This window comes from Anopheles bellator, chromosome 2 (genome assembly GCF_943735745.2).
Source record: "Anopheles bellator chromosome 2, idAnoBellAS_SP24_06.2, whole genome shotgun sequence".
In the NCBI taxonomy this organism is placed as follows: Eukaryota; Metazoa; Arthropoda; class Insecta; order Diptera; family Culicidae; genus Anopheles; species Anopheles bellator.
The window spans coordinates 64,896,788-64,921,353 of NC_071286.1; the positions used below are offsets into that span (position 1 = coordinate 64,896,788).

Genomic DNA, 24,566 nt, shown 5'->3' on the forward strand with positions numbered 1-24,566 from the left:
GTCCAGTTCCTTGCGCACGTGGAAGTTCCTCGGGGAGCCGATCTGGCTGAACTGCAGCAGCGCATCCTGCAGACCGTTCTCGGGCTGCTCGAACTCCGTTGCTGCAAATGCGAAAAAAGAGGAACCCGTCAGGAACCAATCCAAATCTTCCTGTCTCCAGTCGTACGTTTGGTGAAGTATCGGAACGCTTTGCTGAACATGCCGTCGCCGTAGTTGTCCTGGCACAGCACCATGAACTCGTACTCGCGCGCCGGCTGCAGATTGGTGATGGTCGCCTCGAGGATGTGCTTGTTGCTGACCTTCAGCGTGCGCCACTCGGGCGCATCGGCCAACCGGTACCAGATGATGTACTCCAGGTACTGCCGGATGTACCCCGGTGCCCAGCGGATCGTGATGGACGTGTCGGTGCTGTTGCCGGTCAGGTTGTACGGGGCGCGGGGCGAAACATTTTCGATCATAATTTCCGCGTCCGCCGTGATGGTGGCCGCCTCGTTCGTTGCCTGACACCCGTAGATACCGCGGTCCGCCTCGACGATATCCACGATCGTTAGATTGCCCCCGTTCACCTCGTGCCGGCCGAATGGCAGAAGGCTTCCGTCTTTCTGGAATGTACGGAGAATGAAAAAGGAGATCGAAGACGACCGGCTACGGGCGCACTCAGACCTTAATCCAGACGATGCGCGGAATGTGGTAGCCATCGCGATCACGAGCATCGCAGTGCATCTCGACCGTGCCACCGATCTTGGTCACGTACAGCAGTTTCGGTTTCAGCGTGAAGTGTGGCGGACGCTGCACGATCACCGTGATGATCGGAGAGGCTCCGTCGGTCCCGAGGTCGTTGTACGGTGTGCACGAGTAGCGCCCGGCGTGCGAATCGTCCACCTTATCGAACTGAAGGCTCCCGTTTCGGTTGTAGAATACGCCCTACGACGAAGACCAATTGAGCAGAATTGATAAATAGCCACAAAGCGCAACGTCACCGGATACGGTCCATAAATGTTTAAGCTGACCGGTTTCGGCGCAACTCCCTTAGCTCGTCAGTATTTTGGTGCTTTCGGACCATAATCGAATTCAAATAAGTTATTTGCTATGGGGCCTTAAAGGTGAATATGAGTGAATAGACGTACTAGGGTTTTTGACGCATCAGGATATCCCTGGTCAACGTGGCAGAATGCGATCCTTGAACCAAACACTTGAATGTCCCAATAGGATGTGATATGCTTAGATATGATATAAACAGAAAGAAACAACGTTACGGATTCACAATCCTTGTAGACTATTTATCACAAATATTGAATAAACATTGGCCTACTCTATTGGTCTTAAAATATTACAACTTTGAATCAATTCATATTCAGAGTTTTTATTCGATCACTGTGGCCAAACTACAACAACAAAACAAAAGACTACTTCAAAGAAATTATTGTCCGTTGTAAGCTACTATACTATATTCAATATTATCATAAGAAAAGAATCGCTGTGCTGCCAAATCGTTACGTTTTATGGCCAAAGCTTGCTTCAAACGTCTTAATTGTTGTCAATAGCGTTGTTCATCAATAATTGCAATAGGTTTTAAAGCTCATATTACACCACTCCTATCATTCACCAGGCTATACCCAGGCACAGGTATGAAATAATAGGATACCCAATAACGATGGCAATAATACGATGACATTCGGTGGAATTTTTTTCATATTAAAGTAACGAAGAAAAACTCCTCACGAAAACACTTTATCAGGAACAACACTCGACATTTTCAGATGCTTTAAAAAGGTTGTTTGTTTACACGTTAACCAAAAAACTATACTGTGTTAGATACGTAAAATAATTATGACATTTAGTAAATAATGGGATCTAAAACCACATGAATAAATTTAAAGACCAAATGCTTGATCTCATGAGAGACTTCACCCACGGGAGATACGCACCTGCACGTTGAACGGATCGAACAGGAAACCGTCCTTCTCCCAGCGGAGATTCTTCAGCGGCGGGTTCGACCGGAAGTGGCAGTCCAGCACGGCCGGCTCCCCAAACGGAATGTACACCTCCTTCGGTGCGTACACCACTTTCGCCTTATCTGCAAGAGGACGGGAAGGGCCGAGGTCAGTCCCAGAAGGCGGCCACAACAACACACCTGAGCTACTGACACTGCACGTTCAAGTAGGCGCTGGCCGATTGGGTGTCGTTGGCGGTGTTGCGGACCTCGCACGTGTAGAAACCGAGGTCGCTCATCTGCGTCGGGTTGATGGTGAGGCTGCCGTCCGGGCCCATCATCGACCGGTGCCCGAGGTCGTAGTACTCCAGCAGCGACACGTTGTCCTTGTACCACTCGACGAACATCGTCTCCGGGTTCTGGACGGTGCAGTGAAAGAAGGCCGGATCGCCCTCCAGCACCGTCTGGTTGACCGGCGGGATGCGCAGCAGTGTTCCGCCTGGTTAGAGAGCGAAGGCCGATGAGAAGTCAGCGAAGCGAAGCCATCTTTTTAGACCGAGAGCCTTACCGAGCACGGATATGTGGAACCAGGTGCCGTTGTTGCGCTTGTTCGGGACCCGGTTCGGGAAGATCACCTTGCACTCGTACCACCCGTTGTCGCTTTCGCGGATCGACGTCAGGTTGAGGGACGCCTTGCCGTACAGGATGTCGTTGTTGAGCAGCGTCACCCGGCCAATATACGTTTCGAACGTGTTCAGCACCCCATCGTACAGCGTGAAGACGGGTTTGTTCTGTGCCGAGGTTAAGAATCGCGTTAAAATCAATAAGCAAACGTCAAACTCCGGTTGGTGCTGGAACGCAATTAGAAGGCAGCAGAAATCAGACGACCAAATCCACCCTGCCGTGTTCCGTAAGCTCGCACTGGGTGTGCTTATATGGCTTAGTCAACCAGCCCAAAAATGCCCATAAACACACCGCCTTCCCACGCCACCGTGGCGTCTGTCCGTGATTAATCGTATTGTAAACGATGATTAATGTGACACAAAGACCCCGATGAGATGGCATGAGAAAAAAAGGTCAGTTCCATCTTCGAGCATCCGCGCGTTCCTTAGCTGACCTGGGTCGATGAAGTGTCCCACATCCCCATGCCCGGTGCTCCGTGCTACGATAATTGTCATTAGCACCGGAATGGGACGGTTCCGGCCACACGGTCCCGGCGTGCACCCGGTTAAACGACCGGTCGGTCGGTGGCTCATCTTGTTAAATTGGCAAACGGTCGTTCGCAGTTACCCAGGCCACGACGAGTCGAGCCGGGGAACACCCGCGGCTCTGAGCGAACCAAAAAAAAAGAAAAGGGATAAAACTGTAATAAAACGGCCAACCGACATCCACCCCGCACACACCATTCATTATCGAATTGAGGTCAGGCCGTCTTAGAAATGGTAATGAATTTATTGATAATATCATTTAAGCGAAGCGTGGCCTCGCAACATTCGCGGTTTGGGACCGCAATCACCCTCGGGATAAGCCCACGGACTGGCCGTCCAGGGGCAACGGCATCGTTTGGGTGACGGGCCGTCATCAACGAAACCACCCCGCGTGAAACCGACGGTGATGGGGTCCTATTTTGCCTGTGTTGATTTACGCCACAAACTACCTTCACGCTGTGAGTTTGGATAAACTTCTTCTTGTGGCCAATTAGCAACCATAAAAGTTTTGGTTGGCAGCTAGGGAACTTTAAAATAAAATCCCTTACTCCGTCGTGTCTTGGAGTTCTGGATCAGCCTTTAATTCGGATACCCACTGAGGAGTGGAAATAAACCTGCCCAGGAAACAGTTTTGCTTAAAACATATGAAACATAAAAAGTGAAAAATGAGCGAAAAATTTGCTTCCATTTTCAACACGCAACAATCAATCGTAAATTGATTATGTGTAGTTAAGCTGTTAATTCTGTTCGTCTCACAGTTACTCGCTGATTACGGCAACGAATCGATTTTTGATGTATATTTCAACCCGTTAGCCTTTTTTATCTTTGTAAGTGTTGATGGTTTCATTGTTCAGACCACCCGAAAATTATTGTCAAAAATGAATGATATTAGAAAAATTTAATTGTGAAATTTAAGAAATCATTCAATGAAATATCGTGGTTAATTTTTATAACACTCACTACACTCTCTGTCTCACTATAGAAAAATTAATTTAATAACAAATCGCTCTTTTCCAAAAGCTCGCTCTGCTAAACCCTCAATTACAAACTTGGATACTATGATGACGTCGTTTGGCGGACATTGCACAGGCAAAGGTTGCTGTGATGAGAAAGAAACTTTCGTCGATCACTTCATTCTAGCTGTCATTTTAATGCAACTCCACTTTTGAAGAATTATAGCTTGAAGGAACCGTTGTCCCTCGTATCTTATACCCGACCGGTCCCTTTGCGGTAGTGTTACGTTCCGATTAAAGCCATCGCTAAAGTAGTGTCCCGAGCCGATCTGACCCGTTTCTGGACCGACGCTGCCGTGAATACACAAAATGGACCCCAACAGCTGGCACGGGATGTGAACCGTAGTGCTACAAAATAGCTAGCCGGGCTGGGCAACACTCTGGAGTGGCCACTTGAAACGCCACCAGCGAGGCGGGTGTGCCAAAACCGGCGACAGTTTCAATTAGTGTCACTACCAAACACGGACCTCCGCACCGAGTGAGCGGTTTTGCACGTTTCCTTCCCTTTTTTCCTGACGTTGGTGGTTCCTTAGTTTATTCTCAGCCGTTGACCAATCCGGCTGATTGCAGCGAGCCGCACGCAACACGCGGTGGACAAGAAATCTCATTTGCATTTGCAGCGCCGTCGCCGCCGGAAGTGCCGGAGGATGCATTCGGGGATTTGCACTTGAATTGATTTTTGCCACACGGCCAGTGCGAATCGCGTGCACTTTTGCTAATTACGATTCGGCCAGCAAATGACAACAACGCCGGCTCGCCGATTTGTTTGTTTCTTGTGTGATTAAAGTGACGTGCATGCAGCGTACAGAAATTGGGTCACGGTTGGCATTGTGCGCAGCATCCGAAAGGCCGGGTTTGCGTGCACGTGTCACGGCTTTCCGCGTCACGCACGCGAGCGTGACCGATGCAATCCGAGGGCAGTGTCACACGGCAGGGCATAAATAAAATAAAGAAAAAAAGCAGATCCACCCCCAGGCTAGGGCTAGAAGCTTCCAGCTAATCCAATGATGCTAGTAATGGTGCTGGCCAGCCCACCATCACCACCACCACCAACGTTGGAAAGATGCACCGTGCAGGGCCGCGCGGGACTTCGTTGCGTAAAACAAATAATAATAAATTTGACCTTAAACTTTACGGTCAATGAAATGACACCGGAGATGCACATACTCTCGCTCTCCCTTTTTGTGTTTCTCTTGGGATAGTAATCCCCCTCTCGCTCGCTCTTTGGCCTGCCGTGGAAACTGCCCCGCTGGGTGGCAGTTGACATGTTTTATTATTATTTCTGTGGCACCTGAAAGGAGCCTGAGCAGAGCCTAGTTCGACTGGCTTGCATCATTAAAAAGGACAGGCACTTTTTTTTTGCTGTTTGCCGGTGGGGTCTTGGCCACGACTTACATCCTTATTCCAGTGCAGCACGTACGGGATCGGTTCGTCCTGCGGGAAGTCTACCGGGCAGTCGAGTATCACGTACGAGCCGATCTTCGCCTCCAGGTACACCGGTTGCCGCTCGTCGAGGTAGGCCGCGGTGGGGCCGATCGCACCACACAGCAACACGGTGGCCAGGAGCAGGGGTGACACACGGTGGGCGGCTCGCGGTGGTCTCGTGGCTGGCCCGGAGCGGCGACTCCGGCAGCTCGGACCACCGGACCGCCGATGGTTTGTCAGTAATTGCTGGATATTAATCATTGTTCCACTGGCCACTGGCCGAGCCGAGCAGGGCCGGAGCGCAATTTGCATTAGCCCTAATTGATGGTTATCACCGGCGACGGTGGCTAGACGGGTCCAGAGCAGCGGTTAAGACCGGGCCAGAAGATTGAGAAGCCGTTAGAGAGGCGACTAGAGACCCGACCTGCAACTAAAGTGGGATCTGCGCCGGTTTTCGCGTTTCTGCGGGGGTTTAAGGTCTCGACGGAGATTGATCTTTAAATTCCTAGCACTTGGTGAGCTGAACTCGAACGATCCTACACTGCACACACCACACGGAGGCTCCACCAGCTTCTGGTGGTCCTTCTTCCAAACGAACACACCCTCACGGGGTCTCGAACCCAATCTCGTCACTTCGAAAGCACCATAGCTCTAGGCTGTGTTGCGAACACGGTTCGGGTCGCGACAAGTAGAATATCACGGCGCAGTAGTTGGGTGTTTGATCGACTCGTTAGAACCACACGGCACGGCACGGTGACACACGATCGCGAACACGACCGATCCGCTACTGATCGTCGGTGCTGTGGCCGCGCTGGGGCCAAGCCTAGCCTGAGGGCGGTTGACAGGTTGACGGTGGTCAACCCGGTCGGGTGGGTTGCGTGATGGGACCCCCGAAGCTCACTCATTCTGATAACGCCCTGCGCGAGAGGGACAAAGACAGCGAGATGAGTGAGATGAGATGCCCGGGAGTGAGAGTTGGCTGGGGCTGGCGATCAACGGTTCGTCCGCGTGTGTTCGTGCGTGGTTAAGGGTTGACAGTTGGCCACCGAGACACACGACGCATAATCAAACAAACTGGATTACGCAAGCGAACGACGGAGCAGCAGAATCCGGTCCGTCTCGGAAGTCGTCGTTGGGATTAGAATATTTTACTCGCCACGTAGCCTTATTTGATTGATTTGCGTGATGGCCTGGCCGGGGCCAGGTTTTAGGAGAGGCATTTCAAAGGACCGGGCACCTAACCAGTGTCGTCGCCTGACACTGGTGGCCTTTTGACGTTTGATAAAAATTAGACGACCCGCCTAACGGCTGCTCCGACTAATTAGTGTCGATTGTTTAATTAAACTCTTTCGCCCGACTCGTAGCAAGTTTCATTTTTGTTTGAGTTTTTGGCCACCGCTGGCGGCAGTAGTAAATCATTTAATTAAGATTAACGGCGATATGTTTTTGGGGTGCAACCCGAACCCGAACCCGAAACACCCGAGGTAGGTGCCCCCTGTCAACGAAGAATGGATCTGAATCGGAGCATCGATTCGGCGGTGGTCCGGGTATTGCTGTGGAATTTATGATTCAATAAAAACGGGGACCCAATTCTCGAATCTCGCACCGTTTGACGCCGAAGAATGCTTTCCGTGCTGTCCCCCGGGATCCGGTATCCCGGGGGTCGCGAAATGTCTTAAATCAGGGCACGTGCCGCAAATCCAGACGCGAACCGGGCCAACGGATTCGGATCGTTACCCAACGGACCCGCCAGAGCCAGACGGCGGCGTCGGTGTCGTTTTTTTTATTTATTCCTGTTTTGTTGTTGCTGGTTTTTTCTTCTCACAAACAACGCTCACCCTTAGCCGAGTTTCTCAAATCCTACGGCACTCGCGCCCCGGCCGTCGTAATTGGATGGGATAAGAATTCTAATCCACGGCAGCGGAACCGAGGCAGCCTTCCGCATAAACGGCCGGGCGATGGAGCAGCCTGGTGGTGGCTGGCCGGCCGGCTGAGAATATGTAAAATCTTGGCCGACTGCCGCCGCCCACGGTAGACGCACATTTGCATTTAAACAATCGATAATTTGCATGTAAATAACTTTGATAGAAAAAGTTGGCCCTCGCGAAGCACCCATCTCTCTCTCCCGCACGCTTAGACGGTTACGTCGGGAACACCAGAAGGCGGACCACTGGTCAGCCCGACATAGTAGTGCCCGGTACCAAAATGCAAATTTCGCCCAGGGATGGTTGTTGATAATTTTCCCACTACGGCACTAGGCCCACGAAGAGGGAAGGAAAACTGGGAAACTGCCCCAAAACGGCCCCCGAAAATCTTTGTAGGAATTATTTTGATGAAGGCAGTGCCGCTAAATTGATATTAAAGCGATCGAGAAATTAATTTGCATTCATTTTGTCGACTTTCACGGACTCAAAACTGGGGCCTCGATGGTGGTGCTCCGACCGCAACACATTTGCAACACATAGAGCCCCCAAAACTTGCCGACCCGACCCCGACCCGTTTGATTTCCCTATTAATTAATATTGATTAACGCACGTCGAGGTGCAATTAATGGGTCGTGCGTGCGTGCGAATGCAAATCAGACGGTAAGTGCCATCAACAGGACCCCCACTCGATTGATGGCAAACGAATCGATGACATTAGCTCGTTTGGACTCCCGGTTCCCTGAAGCCACTTCGTTCGTGAGGAGTTATACGAACGCACGGACGAGTTCGTTGGGTGAAAAGAATAACCGGCGTAGCATCAACAGATGCCTAGCCAAACGGACGATGTATTGATTCCCATTTGGCAGCCTCGTTATCGGCAATGGGGGACCGGGAAAAAAAACGGGATGGAATCAAAATTAATAAGCGTCCGAGGGTTTAGGTGATGCTTGACCCTAAGGCCGACCAAGGGGTTGCGGTGTAACGTGGCCCGGAGCATCAATTTAATTGGTTGGTAATACGCATTAAAACGCAGCGCAATATATGAATATTTGATGCCAACCGCACAATTGCTGTGTTGAAGCAGAAAGCTCGCAAAACATGCAATTGATGCTTGCATAATCGTTCGGATCACACCTTGCGACCGCAGCGCTGTGGCTTGTTGCTGATGCCGCTGCTCAACGCCAACGGTGCTTGCCCTCGGTCACCGCCAGCCAGCAGCGCAGCCGCAGCCGCGAATGAATAATTTATCATTATTGAATTCAATTTCTAGAAAACAACTCTAAATTGCAATTACTTGCGCTACACACATCATCACGTCGTATCATCGCGACCGACGGGAGCGCGAGCACTATGCTGCCACCCAACGCCCGACCGCCCGACTGTCCCGGCATCAGCTCTCCATGCCTGGGCGGCAGGGCCTGATTGCCTCAGTGGAGTAGGTGCTCCACACTCATCAATGGGTGGCATACTACTCTGAATGGCTTCATACAGACCCACACAGAGAGAGACGCCTGGCTCGGCTAGAAATTTGTCTCGTCCGTCGCTCTAGGAACACCCACTCACCATCGGCCTGCATTGTTTCTTCACCTCCTTCACTCTGGCGTAATGCGCTTTCACGAGTCACGCGGCAACAAGCATAAGCATAAGGCGCCCAACACGAGCAGCACCTTTTCAGGATGCACTTTTCGCTGCCAGTGCCAACGTGTGTGCGGCCGAAGCGTTTTCTCGATGCCGTTGGCACGAGCCATTTTCCCACCAGCCATGCGCGCCATGGCGTTGTGTTCGTGAACTGCCATTAATTCGTGTCAACCATCATAAAACTAATTGCCCGACGGAGTCGGTAGGATGATGGTTCGGAGCCAAAGATCGAAGGTGGAACGCTTGGAACGGGCACCACAATTGGCACCGTGAAGAATGCTGTCTCAAAATTGGTCATCAACGCGGCATGTAGCGTAAAATCAAATTAATGTACGGCCCATGAGAGAGAGAGAGCAGTGATGGCCCGAAAATGAATCATCCAAGGTGCGCCCGGGACACGGCCACTCGGCGAGCTGTCCTAATCCGCGAACTGCCAACCGATTGCCAAATAACATGTTGAGTGTCCGCGGACGCTGAAATTATGATAATACCGACGTCACGCTGCGTGCATGCCAAAGTCCGGACGCGCACGTCACCGGACACGGCGGCGCTCGCGTAACGTTAACTTCGTGCGCGGCAACTGATTGCGTGCCCACCCCCCCACCCCCCACACGGGGGTTTCCGGTGATGCCGTTTGTGTGTGGGGGTTGAAAGTTTTGATTTCGAAAATGCAGGAAGTGGATGGAAAAACTGCGCTTCATTTTCGTTCACAGTCTCAATTTCCAAATCGACACCGAAACAAAAGGCCCCGTTGCGGAACCAAACAGAGCGGAACCCGTGAGGTGGGAATGCAAACGACAGGCAACAAAACATGGACATAGAAAAGAAAAAAAAACGGCAACAAAACAAACATTAATATCACCGAGAGCTGAGAGCCGACGCAATTTATGATCGGACCGGAACCCGGCCGGAAAGTTTGTCTGGCCGGTGGCCGGTGACAGTTGTATCGCGGCTAAACGCCAGCAAAACTGGCCAACCGTGCCGGACCCGGTTAGTGGACCGTCGAAAAATAAAACATCACCCATCGCGGGACTAGATTTAGATGACAGAAAATGAAACATGACGCGGGTTCGGAAACACATGGCGCCTCGCGGAGTGGATCGGGCCGGTTTACGTTGGAAAGGGTCCCTGGGTCCCTGGGATAGACGGGTGTGACGTGTCAAAAGCACGCACCACCATTTTTTCTGCTGTGGAATAACAGTTTTAGTTGGACTAGGTTCACGACTTCGGCTGAATTTGTGGTGATTGAGTGCCGCTGGCGGTGCGATTTGTTGCTGATAGCACGTTTTACGGATCAACACATCCAGTGAAAGTACAGGGTGATTCAGCAAATGCTCCCTTTTTCATTTGGTTATAAAATAAAAACGGTTGAATATTTTTTGATGCTTTATTTGAAAGGTTGATTCTTAACATTTTTTTATGTAAAACAATTTCGGTAAAATGTTCAGCACGATTGGCTTGGCTCATTAGTCGCTCATTCGGTCGACCTATTTTTGAGTACATTTTCGATTGTATCTGATCCTATTTCGGCAATAGCAACTTGAACTTGGGCCCTGAGGTCCTCAATAGTTGCTGGTTTGTTCAGCTAACATAAATATCGATTGTGGCTGACGCTGTATGACACGTAGCGCCGTCCTATTGAAACCAAATGCCGTCCAAGTTCTTGCCTCCAGTTTCACCGAAGAACCAATCAGCCAACATCCGCACAAAACAGACACTCGTTGTAATTGGCTTCTTTTGCACGATAGGTGGGTTTTCCGAACCACAATACTCAATGAATATGCTTGTCACGAAAGATTTGACGTTCTACCACTTTGGAAAAAAACTTTCCGAATTTTCGAATTTTCTACAACCAAAATAGTTTTTTATACATAAATGTTAAGAATGTGCCTTTCACCTGAAAGCTCAAGCATCGAAAAATATTAAGCCTTTATTGAGCTGAATCACCCTGCATAATAGCTACAATCCGATTGTTCTGAATTCCAGTCACCCATAAACTTTCCCCGAAGCTCTACAAAGATACTTTATTAGAATCCCAATTAAGAGTAGTAGTTGCTGTAAGCAGCTCTTGATTACGTTTGTTGTTCGCATTAATTACACCCATTTGTTTCAATTAACATAAGGAAAACCTTGTCGTTAATGCCGGGAAAAAGGAGGGAATGAAATAAATCGTAACGCTCGCGGATAATCTGCCCTGCGCAAATCGAAATCTTCACAAATCCGCTCACCAATCCCGCGGGTCCACTAATCGTGGGGATTACGTGCCCGCGAAAAGCGCGCGAAAAACAATCATTGTTCTGCTTTTCCCCTCGGCCGAGAAAAACGGGAGCGATGGCTTTCGGCTCCAGTGTCGGGCCGGCCGCTGGTCGTTAATATCATTTCGACCATCACCAGGACCCGCCACATAAACCGAGCCCCACTCGAGTGAAATGAATTTTCATTAGTGGTGAATCGAACACGGCCAACACTTACACCGAGCATCCGATTTCATGTCTCTTTTTTACTCAATTCCACTCCATTGCGGCGAAGGTCATTAATCAGAAACTCACCACACGACACGGCTTGTGCGCTCATCCGAACTCACCACTCCTCGGTGGGGCCGATTTTGAATTGGAAATCGCAAAGTTCAATTATGAACAGCTTTCGGCGATGGCAAGCAAAAAATGACCACCGGCAACAGCAACACTGTCCATTCCGACTTTCCGGCCGGCGACCAAACTTCGATGGCAAAACCGCACCATGGCCGGGCATTGTGGCTTCCCAATCGCACGCAGCCACGGTTGCTGGTAATGTTTTTGTTTGTTCTATTTGTTGTTTCTGCCATTGTTCGCAGGAATAATGTTGGCCTCCCCCCAGCATCACCGAGCACTGTGGGAACACGTGCTGCCCACAGTGAATCACGGCCCGGGGCGCCGTGGGTTTAAAGAGTGGCAATTTTATAGTTGCCCGTCCCTCGAGAGAGTGGGAGAGTTTCCACTGTTTATTGCCACACAGTACCGTCCATTCCGATGCTGATTTACGAGATGGCGTAAAGTATGGAGCAAATGTGACCGCGAACCGGCATCGGAACATGTACAGTTGTATCGAATCAAACCGCAAATCAAAGGGAAGCCATTAATTGCATAAAGCGATTCTATTGTAATTTTTTGTTTTTTGTCATGTTCTGTTTTGTTTTGTTTTTTATCTATGAAAAGGGAATTATGTTCGAATAGCAACTGTTTGTTAAATCGATCATCGATGAGGTTCTATAAATATAATCTTTACATAGAAGTTGTTAGCAGCCATATGAACTGAAATTAGACTAAAGTTGTTACCAACCCACTGATAATTAATCGGAAATCATAAAAAAAAAATTCTTTCATTTACATTTTTAATAGAGCCTTTAAAATAATTCGTCCATTCGCTCGATGTTCAGCATACGTCATAAAGTGTAGATATGCTGATTCGAATGAGTCCGAAGTGTGCTAGTTAGTGTAGTAATGGCCACTTTTACATTTCCACTGTCACTTACGCTCACATACGGTTATGCTCCGACACACTGTTTCAGATTCGAGAATTGGCCAAACTAAATACGACCCTTCTGCAAACGATGGACAGCGCAGCGGTCTCATACATATGCATTCCCCGTCACCTTTTTTGCCATCAAGTCCTACCTTCGGAGAACTGCTCAGTCCACCACCGGCACGAATCCTTCTGCCGTGATGCGATCTGTTCCGGGCATTGTTATCGAAATGTGTACCCCTTTCTGTACTTCGGAATATTGTTCCACCGGGGGGCATCCGAACGTAGGATCACACTTTCAACCCCGACCACTACCTCCGTTCCGCCATGAGCCGCCCGAAAGGTCGCGTGGCGTAAGCGGCTCGGGGCTCGGGTCATCAAGTTGAAAGCACCGCCGTAAACCGGACCACCGAAGCTCTAGGAAAAGTATCCCTCGACAGTAAATCCCTCTTACATTCTAATGCACTTCCATCCATCAGTGGGCTGGGCCGGTTGGCCGGTCCTCCTTCTCGTCCGCCGTGCCATGACACTTTCGCATTATCACCGGTCTTTTATTTCTCTCCCGGGGTCCGCCCCGATCTAAATGGCAGCTTTTTATTTCCGGACCCTTCCCACTGTGTGGTGCGGAGAGTTGGGCGATCCGCCGAAATGCACCGGCCAATGCTACCGGCCGGGGAAAAGTGCGCACACGCTGACAACGTTGCAGGCGATGCCATCTCCGCAGACGGCCCGTCAGTCACCGTGGCCGTTCCGTAAGCACTCCGGAAAATCACTCCTTTTACGGTGCATTTCCGCGTCTAATGTGCAGCGCCGGTTCCGAGTGCACAGTGAACGTCTTCTCGTCGCCGCACCAGAATGCCCCGATGTCCTCGAGTTCAGTGCAGTTCTTCGCCCGCTTACGATGCGAGTGATAAAATAAAATCTACACATCAAAGGACCGAGTGTGCTTGGTATCACTCGAAATCACTTTCCACTTGAGGTCCCGTAAGCCAACCGACCGGCGGGAATATTATGAATATTTGAGCACATTTAATAATGCAACGCAAAACATAGTATCACGTCCACCAGTGTGGATTGAGCTGGTGCTGCCTAGCGTTTGCCTTCTGCTCCCAGCACACGAAGCCAGCCGCAAGCTGTGGCCGGAGCCACAACCTACCGAGTGTATCTATTTCTGTAACTCCTTAATGACCTACAAAACCGGTCGGTCGGTCGGTAGGCTGTCAGCCGACGGCGACGTGTTCCACTTTTCACTGCGCTGATGGCGGTGATATTCATGTTTTCCATTCATTAGAATTGCACCCCGCGGAGTGCGGCGCCTGAAGAGGTTCTGTGTGCCTTCAGGGTGGCGGTGCCCATCAAGGCTTCGGTTGCCTCGACGGCTTTCAGATGGTGCCGCCTTTCGTGCATGGCATCGCCGTTAACGATGATGCTGCTCCTGGTGATGCTCGGCTTTTCACCGCAAGCGATGCGAATCCAGCACAAGCGTAGGACTAAGCAGGGACACCAGATCTGCTAACCCAATCCGGTACCTGAACGTGCCAAAACTAATGCAAAATTCTGCGCCGATTCGTTGATTTTAATTTTAATGCCAAATAAATATTTATTACCGCGTCCGCGAAATTCGCCGCAACATTCCAAAACGCTACGCTCCCTTTGCCGGTGAATGAAAGTTGGGGCCACCACCAACACCAACTTTTACCCCCATTAAACCTTCGCCGGGAAGAGTTTGTCCGGTCGCCTTCCGGCTGATACCGATTCAAGCCCAAGCCAGCGAAACTTCCGTCGCGCGAGTGACGCCCGACTTTGGGTGTCGTCCGAAATTTGCTTGCGCTCCCTGCGGACGATACTTGTTTGTGCCGCTCGCTGTGTGTGCTTTTCTTTCTGGCTTCTTTTATTTGCTCTTCCTTGCCAACTTCCGGCCAACGGCGGAGTCCCTGGAGCAGCACAATACAAATGACGGGAACCGGGAGTCCGGGAGAAAAATGGGATGCACTCGGGAAACTGCACCGCGCCACGGAAGCACCGAAAGTCCGCGAAGCTCATCCGCCACGGAAACCGGAAGTGGATCACCGAAGCGTGCCGCACAGAACCGTGGGACTAGGAGGCGGGTGGTGGAATTGTTTGACTTTTGATGTAAGACCCCATAAAAGCCCGACCCGGGCTTCGAGTGCTCGGCTGTCGGTCGTTTCGCCCGTGTTTCGCAGTCCGGCCATTGTCGTGGTGGCCCGGCCCCGAAAGAGAGGGCCAAGTTTGCTGCATTTCGGCACCATAAATTACTGTGCACGCTCAGTGTGTACGCCACCAAACGGGGGGCCACCATAAACAATGGGAAATATAAATGATCCCATTTGAACCATTCACCGTGAAATCTGGTTTCGGGCAAGTAAATATTTGCCGGAATCGACCACGAAGAGGCGCTTTAAGACTTGTTTAACGCTCACGCGGAATTAATCTGTTTCAAACTTAAACTGTGGTTTTTATCACGAAAAATTTTGCGAAAGTAGTGACATTTCTAATTTAATATATTGTGAACACCGCTGCAGTAACAAAATAAAGGGTGAAGTATTAAATTAAAAGGTACAAATACTCATTAAATTTGCACGGTTCTGATTCTAATGAAGCGCTTTGCTGTATTGATGGCTGCACATCTGTTACGAGCCGTGAAATCTCGGGTCACTCTCCGAGCGTCGCCTGAAGAAGTAATTTAAATAATGGAGGCGCCTGGTCCTTCGCTTCGACGCTCTGTTGAAGCCTGCCGTCTGGTGAAGATATTATTGTTACATGAATGAGCCCTTTAGAAGGGCGACAGTCAACTGCTTTCTCTCTCTCTCACTCAAACATCGCTACCTCGAGTCTCAAGTGTTGTATTTGTTTTTGAGACATTCGAGACGAAACTAATCTCTTACTGCCGCCTTACTGTGCGTATCCCTTTGATGCTCGGTTTTCAGTTCTTTCAAAAGGATGCTTACGAGCTTGAGCTGTGTTTGACAGTATGCATCACATTTTCATCATTTCTTTCAAGCCATCAAGGACACGACCGAAGGCTCGTTGTGTGCCGAAACCCTCGCTCCATGGTTTATGCTTACCCATAAATACTGCATAACAAGTGCCGCTTTCCTTATCAGGTTAGAGAACCAATGAACGACCGGAGCCCTCAAGTGGTTTATAAGTTTCGTGGACCATTGGTCTTGAAGACGACCGAAAATGTAATCGCATCCAACGTGGTAATCTTGTCGAACATTTTCTGATTTTTCCGTTATCATAAACGAATGGGCTGGGCGCAACTAAAAAGGATCTAATTTCGTTACAGCAACTCCTCGGTCCTGGACGTCCTGGAGTCTCGCAGCTCCCAGGTAATGTAATCTTTTCAAAATCTTCAAAGCAGCAACCTTCAAAGAAGATGGCCGCCTGTGGGAAAGAGACTTTCGTTCCACTCTCCGGCTTTCTTTATGAATGTGAAAGTGCACGCTGCGCACGCTGGGCAAAATTAATGTTCCACTGTCGCACGGCCACTCAACGCATTACTCAACCCATAATCCTGTTCCAGGAGGTGTACCCGGACACGTTTTGATGCGATTAGAAACCGCTCAATTGGTAGAGCTGCCAAGTGAACTCAAACATGCACAAATTGGCCTTCCAAATTGCTTCGGCCACCTTTTGTTTAGCCTGCAGGACTTGTAGCAAACCACAACTTGTCGGGTAGATAATATTGATTTACAGCCCGCTTGTGGGGCCACTCCGGTCAGGCCGCGCGATAAGTTCCTCCGCCGATGGTTATCACCGTTTTGAGGTGCGAGCTAGCCGTCCTTCGGTGTGCTACGCTGCTGACTGCAATAACATCAGATTGGGGAATCCGGAAGGCCCACTGCTGCGTGCTGGGCGAAGTGAGCTCTCCGTTGGTCACATACACTTTTCAATCCCCGGAAGATCAAGATAAAACGGTAACAATTTATCGCCAGCAGGAATCGATTTACGTCGGTCGATATTTCATTTACTGCAGGATTCCGGGCGTCTCAGGTGGCGCAGGTATTCCGGTCCGGCAAGAGCCAGAGAGCTAAGCGGGGATTTTCCTATCGATTGACCGGGACGATCGGCATCACTCAAGATGGAGCGTATAGTAAGTTGGCCTCTTTTTCCGGAGGTTGTAAAGTCCGTAAGCCCGACCCAACAGATTTCAATCGCAAAGGACGTCAATGTTGCGCCACGCCGGGCTGGTTCGCAATTGAAAATCGTTCCAAAACTCCACTCAACTGTTCATTGCCCATTCGTAATGAAGTGCCCGAAAGCCTGCGGCCACAGTTAATGAGATTTATTCCGAGCCGGCTCCGAATGGGCCGGCCGGCTCGGTTTGTGTTTGTTTGTGTTATTTATGTTTCGCTATCGGCCGCCTTTTTTCCACCGCAACGTGCTTTTCGCATTCCATCTTCGCGCACATTTTACGCACACGCGCTGCGCATCATTAACTGGCCGTCAATTTTGTGTTCAATATTTAAGTTCAGCCAATTAAGCAGTCCGAAAAATGGGACCCTCCGCGCCCGGAAAACCCGGCCGACGGATCGCCACTCGAATCGAAAACCTCAATTACTCGCCGGAAGTTGTTGTGCCGACCGCAAACAAGGCGCGGTGTGACCGAAAAATCGGAACGGAATTATTACACACAAATTACGCTATTAATTTGCGAGGGCTTTATGTGGCCGCTCTCGGGGCTCTCGGGATGGGGAGGATAATTAAAATAAAAATCAATCTCGCCACATAACACGCCGCACTCGCCCAGCGATTGACCTGTTCGAGTGAATATTTTATTCCAAAAAATGAGGTTCCGCAGTTCGCCTGCGGTGCGAATAATTAACCGCCGGGCCGCGTTCGGCGATCGATTAATCGGAGTTCGACGAGTGCCCAGGACTCCGCGGCACTGGTATGCAAATGGGGTGTCACGCACTTAAGGCGCATTTTTTTTTCTCCGATTCTGCAAAGCATAAACCGTAAGCCGATTGCCGTGGTGCATACATTATGCTAATTCGATTCGGATGCAAATGGGACCGTTTCTAAAACAGCACACACATTTCCGGTTCAGCTCGAAATTCTCGTAAAAAAATCGTAAATCGTGCCTTTCGGCTTCTTGACTTTCGCAAATCAATTACACACTCGTCTGGATCTGTGTCCCGGGTCGCCGTGCAATTATGAGAGTCGTGCTAATTGCACATTTATTGTCTTAATTGCGCCCGCCAGCGCCGGTGGGTGGGACCGGCGTCGCAAGATAAATGCGATTTATTGCAATACAATGGGTAAACATTTGTCAACGACGATGACGGCGACGACGGCGTGCCGGGCGTGTCACGGAAGCACGACTACAAATCTTGCCCGGCAGCGGCGGTGGTGATGAATGCCACACTTTTTTTTGTTCGCCCTGATGAAGTTGTGTAATGAACGGGAGGCCGGGACCTCAAAAACGGAACGGAAAATGGAGGCAAAAATCGTCAACCACCGGGCGCATGCAATGCACCGCTCGGTGCAAGGCCTTTGGGTCCTTTGCAAAGCCCAACCAAAAAACAACCGGAACAGGGGGCGCTGCGCCTCGCGGTAGGTCGACGGAACTAAGAAGGATGTCGAGTGCGCTCTCTGTCCCTCTGCGTCTGCCGGCGAGATCCTTGCGCTCATGCTCATAAATATTTATTATCTGATTATAATCTGCTTATTTCTCCCGACCACATCAACGTCCTGGGGGTCGGTAAGTACTCCGCAACTGGCAGCCGCCGGAAGGCGCCCCTGGGTGGTGACCTCCGTTCCACTCGGATCCTGGAACCACGGGACGCGCAATGCAAAAATGGCGCGCACCCGAGGAGCCTGTTGTTAGTTACCCCGGGATTGTTGGCCCGAAGTTGGGTGGGGCGGACGGGACGGACGGGCATGTAAAACGTAATGAACCGTAAAGTTGTATCCGCCGCCGCCGGAGCCGCGAGGATTCGCACGAATTCAAACGATGTGCTCGGAATAGCGATAGTGCATCGTTAATGAAGAAGCAAGAAGACGGCATAATAGGTTTCGGTACTGCTTTACGATAAATTAAAAATTAATGAAACTTGCCAGGCGGTTCCGCGGCATGACACGACTACATCCGGATGCAGTTTCAGCCGTAATTGTATAGTAAAATGATGAGATTTTTAAAATAGCCGTAAACTGCAAAAACACGAGCCCGTACCCGGCAAAGACCACAGTTTATTGCATGCATCGGTAATGTTTTGTTCGGTTTTTTAATCATTGCAAGCAACGGAGAGGGGATGGAATTGTTTCGCTATTGAAACTGTTTCATTTTGAAATCGTTTTTGCATACCAAACAAACTTGTCGTTGAAAGATCTATTAGTATTTAAAGCTCCTAACAAGTCTTCTCTACTACAGAACTAAGCGTTTTTAATTTTAAACATCGTAAAATATCTGTGCGTTTTCCATTATATTTGTGAGTTTTTACTCTATAATCACGATAGCAAATAACATCAGTTTTATTTAAATAAAATAACAAACAACTACACCACGGCTCTTTGACGCAAAACATTTTAATGAAGTCAAATAGCTTCAGCTAAAAACACGGCATCTTCCCCCACAACATGATGAATGTAAGATTTTCGCTTGTGGGTGCTTTATGGCACTAACCATCATAAGAACGGGGACGAAGATTATTACCCACCATGGCCCAGTCCGGACGTAATGTTGCTCACCTTCACAGCACTGTTTCCCCCAAGACAGCGGCGTCAAGGAAACTCCCCAAACAACGCGGAAAACGGAAATTAATTATCCATCCGAAATGGGCCCCCCCTTTAGCCTTGCTGACTTGCTCGAAGGTCGGCCCACCTCCAGAGCATGGCAAGCCGCCGTGAGATTAATGGGTCTCTGGTCTCCATGGGTCACCGTGACATGCACGGATCCGTTTGCGGTTGGCCCCCCGTCTGGGGTTGGTGGCGTAAAAAATGGCACGTTCGCGCCACGCCACACGAACGTCTGCCACGAGAACAGCCGAACGCGAGAAGTCGGCCGAGAAGTCCTTTGCACTGATTAACGCAAATTAGTTTAATCCGACCGAAGCGGCAAGGGACGTCAATTTTCGTCACATAAATTACGACATTTACGCGAACGCAACAACGCGCAGCGCCCGGTCTTGGCGCCCGGTTCGACTGGCCAGGTGCCAGGTGCGCCGCGGATCGACGCTGCGAACCCCTCGGTCCGGATAATCCAATCAATCATCTTTTCCATCAACCGTTTGCAAACATTAATGAAGTGCGGTCCGCGGGCCATCCGTGTCCACGAGAGCAACAAGATGAAGCGCTTCAATTAATAAGACTTTCTGTAGCGAAAGCGAAACAATATCAATACTGGGGAAGAGAAATAATGCACCTGCTTTCGATCGTCCTGTTTGGTTTTCGCTAGGTCTGTGTTGGGTAAACTCCATTAAGCTTGGTGGGGCAGAGGATTCATAAATTGAATGTTTAAATTCATTCTCCTATTGTTGTCATGTGGACCATTACGGCTGAAGTTGCCCATGTGGCGAAAATAGCCGTTTTCCCCAATTAATGCACGATAATGTCCCCGTGAGCTATGCTGCTACGTGCTGTTAATGTCCTGACGAAAAACTTCCAGTTCGAGGGCATGAATACAAACGGCGAATTCTGGATGCTAGCAAATTGCGAAACTTTCCGCATACAATTATACGGACGAAATCTCGGGCTTGGGTTTCTGTTTTTTGCTGCTCGTCAGTCAACGCTAAGCCATGGCAAAAATCTATTGGGTCTTCCGGAAAATTCGAATCATTTTGAAAGCTACAGCTATTGGGGTAGTATTTTGATAAAAATGTCCTTAACCGAACCGAAACGACAATAAAATAAAAACAGTTCAACAAGATGACTTTGTCGATAAGGAATCCTCAATGTGAGCATTAAATTTGATATTAAATTACAAGTGGAGGTCTTTCTAGGTTAAAACTAAAATACGGGTAATTAAATTTAAACTAAGAGTTAGAAGTAGGGCCATTGTGACTTTATGCGAGAGAACTTTTCGCCATACCCTACCCAACACTCATTTGTGAGCTTTATTTACATTTCTACTTTTTTCTTCTTCTTGTTCGTTTGTTCCACTTTTCCAAATGAACAAACAAATCCGGGCTTCCTATGGCCAACGGGCCCCGGGGGTCTGCTGGCCCCACGCTCCGCGACCAAGCCGAAGTGGAGTTCACCTTAAGAAAGCCTTATGCTCCCAAGTCTATTAAAAGGATATGGGATAGGAAACAAAAACAGTGTCATCCGCTGCCCCCCCGAAACAGTCGTTGGGGTCAAATACGTAAAAAGAAACGTCGCTCTCTGAGTTCTGGGAATGGGACCGCCAGCCAAGAAGGACAAAAACAGCCGAACTCGCGAGAAACTCTGGCGCGCGCAAGGATCACATAATTATTTGCAAGTACCCCGAAATCTTTCGGCACACGGAACGCGACAACACACCCGAGGAACGCGCCCGGCGACGACAGATTCAGAGTAAACAAAGTTTTTAATTAAATTTCAAGCAAAACTTTTGCTCCGCGAGGACATCCGCCCAGGGGTCGAGGGAAAAAAGTGAACGAAATGAGATCATTCCTCGCCCAAAACCAGGCTGGAACGACTGGCGTCCTTTTTTTCCCGCTCGCCACGATTCCGAGTATTTCTTTCGCCTTGGCACTCCTTTGCCACAAATCTCACGACCAGCCCCCCGGGGGGGGGCTGCCAAAAGCCGTCGCTTCGCGGCCCTCTAATGGCGACTACACTCTCTCACACGACTGTGCTATCACTGGATCCCAGATCCCGCAATCCGAGGGTAATTAAATTTATGGAAAAATAAAATGTTAATGCTCATTTTCATTCACTTAAACGCTGACCACAAAAACGCCCTGACCGCTGACAGTATCTTCGAAAGTTTTCCCGACGACGACGACGCGTAGGGTTCGGGACCTGGATTGGTTTGCCTGCGTTCCATTTTTATCGCTCCAAGCTGTGGAAAGTTTTACACGACTGTGAGAATGGTCCCCGTTTTTACGCGGATGGGCGCATTAGTGGCCGAGTCGGAACACGGAACGAGGCGCCGAAGCGTATTCAGCGATGTGACCACCACCAGAAGCACGACTGCCCCAGCTGCCGTTTGCTCGCTCGTGCTTTCTGACAACTCGGGAGCTTAGCCGGCCCATTTACTGGCCCGCAAAAAGTGTAACTTTTGATGCCATTCAAAAATCCCGCTTGGTCGGGGGGCTTCGGCTGCAGCCGGTGCCAGCCGTGTCTGGGCGTTACCACTCGGGCTAAGCTCCTGGCCGTTTGTTACAAGAACTTCCACTACGAAGTGAGAGCTAATGAAATGGCAGTTTTCACTACTTTGTAGTTAAAACTCAGTTTTGTAGATTCTGAGCTTTCATCCGTTTTCAGGGCGTTTTCGTAGAGTGGCGGGTAATTGTCTTCACGTTATCACGAAAACAACTATCAACTAAATTGCATGCATTCTAATTACGATGCAGGGTACGTAACCTATGACCGTTCAATCTTGGTTACGGTGTCCGCCGTTTGGTCAGTAGCTAAACCTTGCTTAAAGCGAAGATTCCCTAGGACAATTTCTAGCCAATTTCAAAATGGAAAAGGCAACTATCGCGGGCTTGTGACAGACTCCATTGACGGTAGCGTTCTAGCTTCGTGCCGTTTTGTGGAGTCAACCTATTATCTTCTCATCCTATTCTCGAGAATGTACCTTCTGGACTGACAGCGGCTTAGTGACCGTTTGAGCATTTTTAAGCAGCCGTTCAACGAAAAAAAATACACAAAATAAAATTAGAGTTTCTACTGAAATTGACCCAACTTGACCTAATCTTTGCATTTTAAATTGGCAAATCCCCCAGCATTTTACTCACCAAAATGAGTTGGCTTTCAAGTAATTCCAATTTCTTTCGTTACTGTTACGAACCACGCAACATTGTTGTTGTGGAACTGTTTCAAACTCTACTTCTTCAACATCGAAACATAAAAAGCCAGAAAGAACAATAGGGTGGGCCCCCACCGGAGCAGCCACTTCGGGAAGGCAATTTCGCTAAAAAGGCCCACTCCAGCCCGGTGTCCGGTTCAGCAAAGTGGCCGCTTTGGACGGGGACGACAACGAAGCCATTTAGCGCCGCCCGGATGGGAGCAGAAAATTAAGCCATCACCTAGAGTTTTCCGGTGATCCCGTAGCTTTTCTTTCACCCTGTTTTCATTTTTCGCTGTAACCTCGTGTGGTGTCCCGTTCGCTTCGAGCCCTTCTTTTTCTGCTCCATTCTGCTTAGCTCATCTCCGGACCATTTCTCATTCGAGTCACCTTTTCGGTGGTCGCCACGCACGCCGATGGATTTCACCGCCACGGGCCAGCGTCTGTCTGTCCTGAAAATGGCCACTCCACCGTCCGAGAGGATGATGATGATTATTATTATTGCGATAATCGGCGCCCGGAAGTGGAAACTTTGTCGCAACCAACCGGGGGTGACAGCCCCCGGTCGGTGGCCATGCATTTTGTCTGCATCCTGCCCCGTGTGAAGACGATGGAAGAAGATGGTGATTTGAATAAATACTGCATTACCGGAGTGTGACCGCAACGCCCGCTCCTTAGGGCTCGCTTTCGATGTCGTTTCTCATCGCCCCATTCGTGCCTTGTGAAAACCCGAGGCGAAGCGTGGAAAATCCCCTGAACCGATGAGTCAATTACCGTCGTGTCGGAGCGTTTGCCATTACCGGCTTGCCGGTGGCTGGATTATCGTCCCCAGGGGTGGGGTTTTACATTCCATTGTCGTCGTCGTGGCGGTTCGCTTCCGGTGCAGCAGTTGACCAGTTGAGAAAATGGCGAAAATTGATAACGGTAAACAACCGGTTCGATTCCGGCGAAGACGCCAGTGTGTGACAGGAGCACTCTATTTTCGCCACCGCTGACGACGGAATGCGCGTTATGCCCACGGGTTGCCCCAGCGCCCGAATGCAGATAGATGACCAACAGTCCGCAACCATGTCCGGGCGGGCGATGGCCCATAAATTTTGCCCTTTTGCAGTCCTCAGGAAAACATGGAAACACTGTCCGGCTTCCAGGTCACGTTCCGGATCCTGGGACGCCGGGAAAGGACACGCCACACCGGACAGCTACTTATTCCACACCACACACCGTTGGGGCGGAAGTAAGTCAGCGCACGGGGACACTGCCACGATCTGGTTGGTGGGTTTTTCGAGGCACACATATCATCCGGACCGGCGAACCGTAATCGGGTATGATTTTCTTGGGACGCTCTTCTAACTGGTTGGACCAACGGAGTTCGCACACACTTCCTGACTTTCTGTTTCGAATCGCACTGGAACCGTCGGAATCGATCCTCTATTCCGAGGGAGGTCTTTCCGGTCCTACAAGAACTTCATCGAAGAGGGAGCAAATCACGCTGCAAGAGGCCATCGTTCGAAGGAGTGACTCCAGTTCCCAACTAAACACGAGTCTTTATCATTCCTTCTATTTATTTCTCGAGGTCCTAAATGGACTAGTCTTTTACACATTGCATTGCATTGTAAATGTGATTCGCTCTCATCGGCCCATGATGGTGTAATTATTTTCGTAACTCCGACTTACACCTTCTCGCTGCTAATGAAATGCTAATTGGTGTTTCCATTATTTAAATGGGATTTAAAATGTGCCAAAATCCAAGTTCCCGTTAACCAACGTTTTGGGGTGGATCTATTACCATCCCCGGGCCCCGGTTTCCTTGGTGATAGCGTTTAGCACGACCCCACCGTACCTTAATTAAACGACCGGGGCGACCGACCGGCCTCCCGAGCGGGGTTCTAAGCATCGTCGTCCCTCGATGAGCCGCCGACGACGCAAGGTGTCCTCCGGAGGAGGAGCAAAAAAAAAACGCAACGA

The 24,566-nt window shown here is 49.7% G+C and overlaps 1 protein-coding gene across 1 annotated transcript; it reads right to left on the reverse strand.

The window, feature by feature from the left end:
* LOC131207872 (protein borderless) lies at positions 1-6,349 on the reverse strand (the record flags this gene model as incomplete). Its single annotated transcript, XM_058200505.1, has 7 exons — positions 5,550-6,349; positions 2,502-2,724; positions 2,148-2,432; positions 1,929-2,077; positions 664-924; positions 167-602; positions 1-101 (listed from the first exon to the last, which is right to left on the reverse strand). Coding segments are annotated over exons 1-7 (1,797 nt in total), but the record flags the coding sequence as incomplete, so codon positions are not given.
* Positions 6,350-24,566: the final 18,217 nt, after the last annotated feature.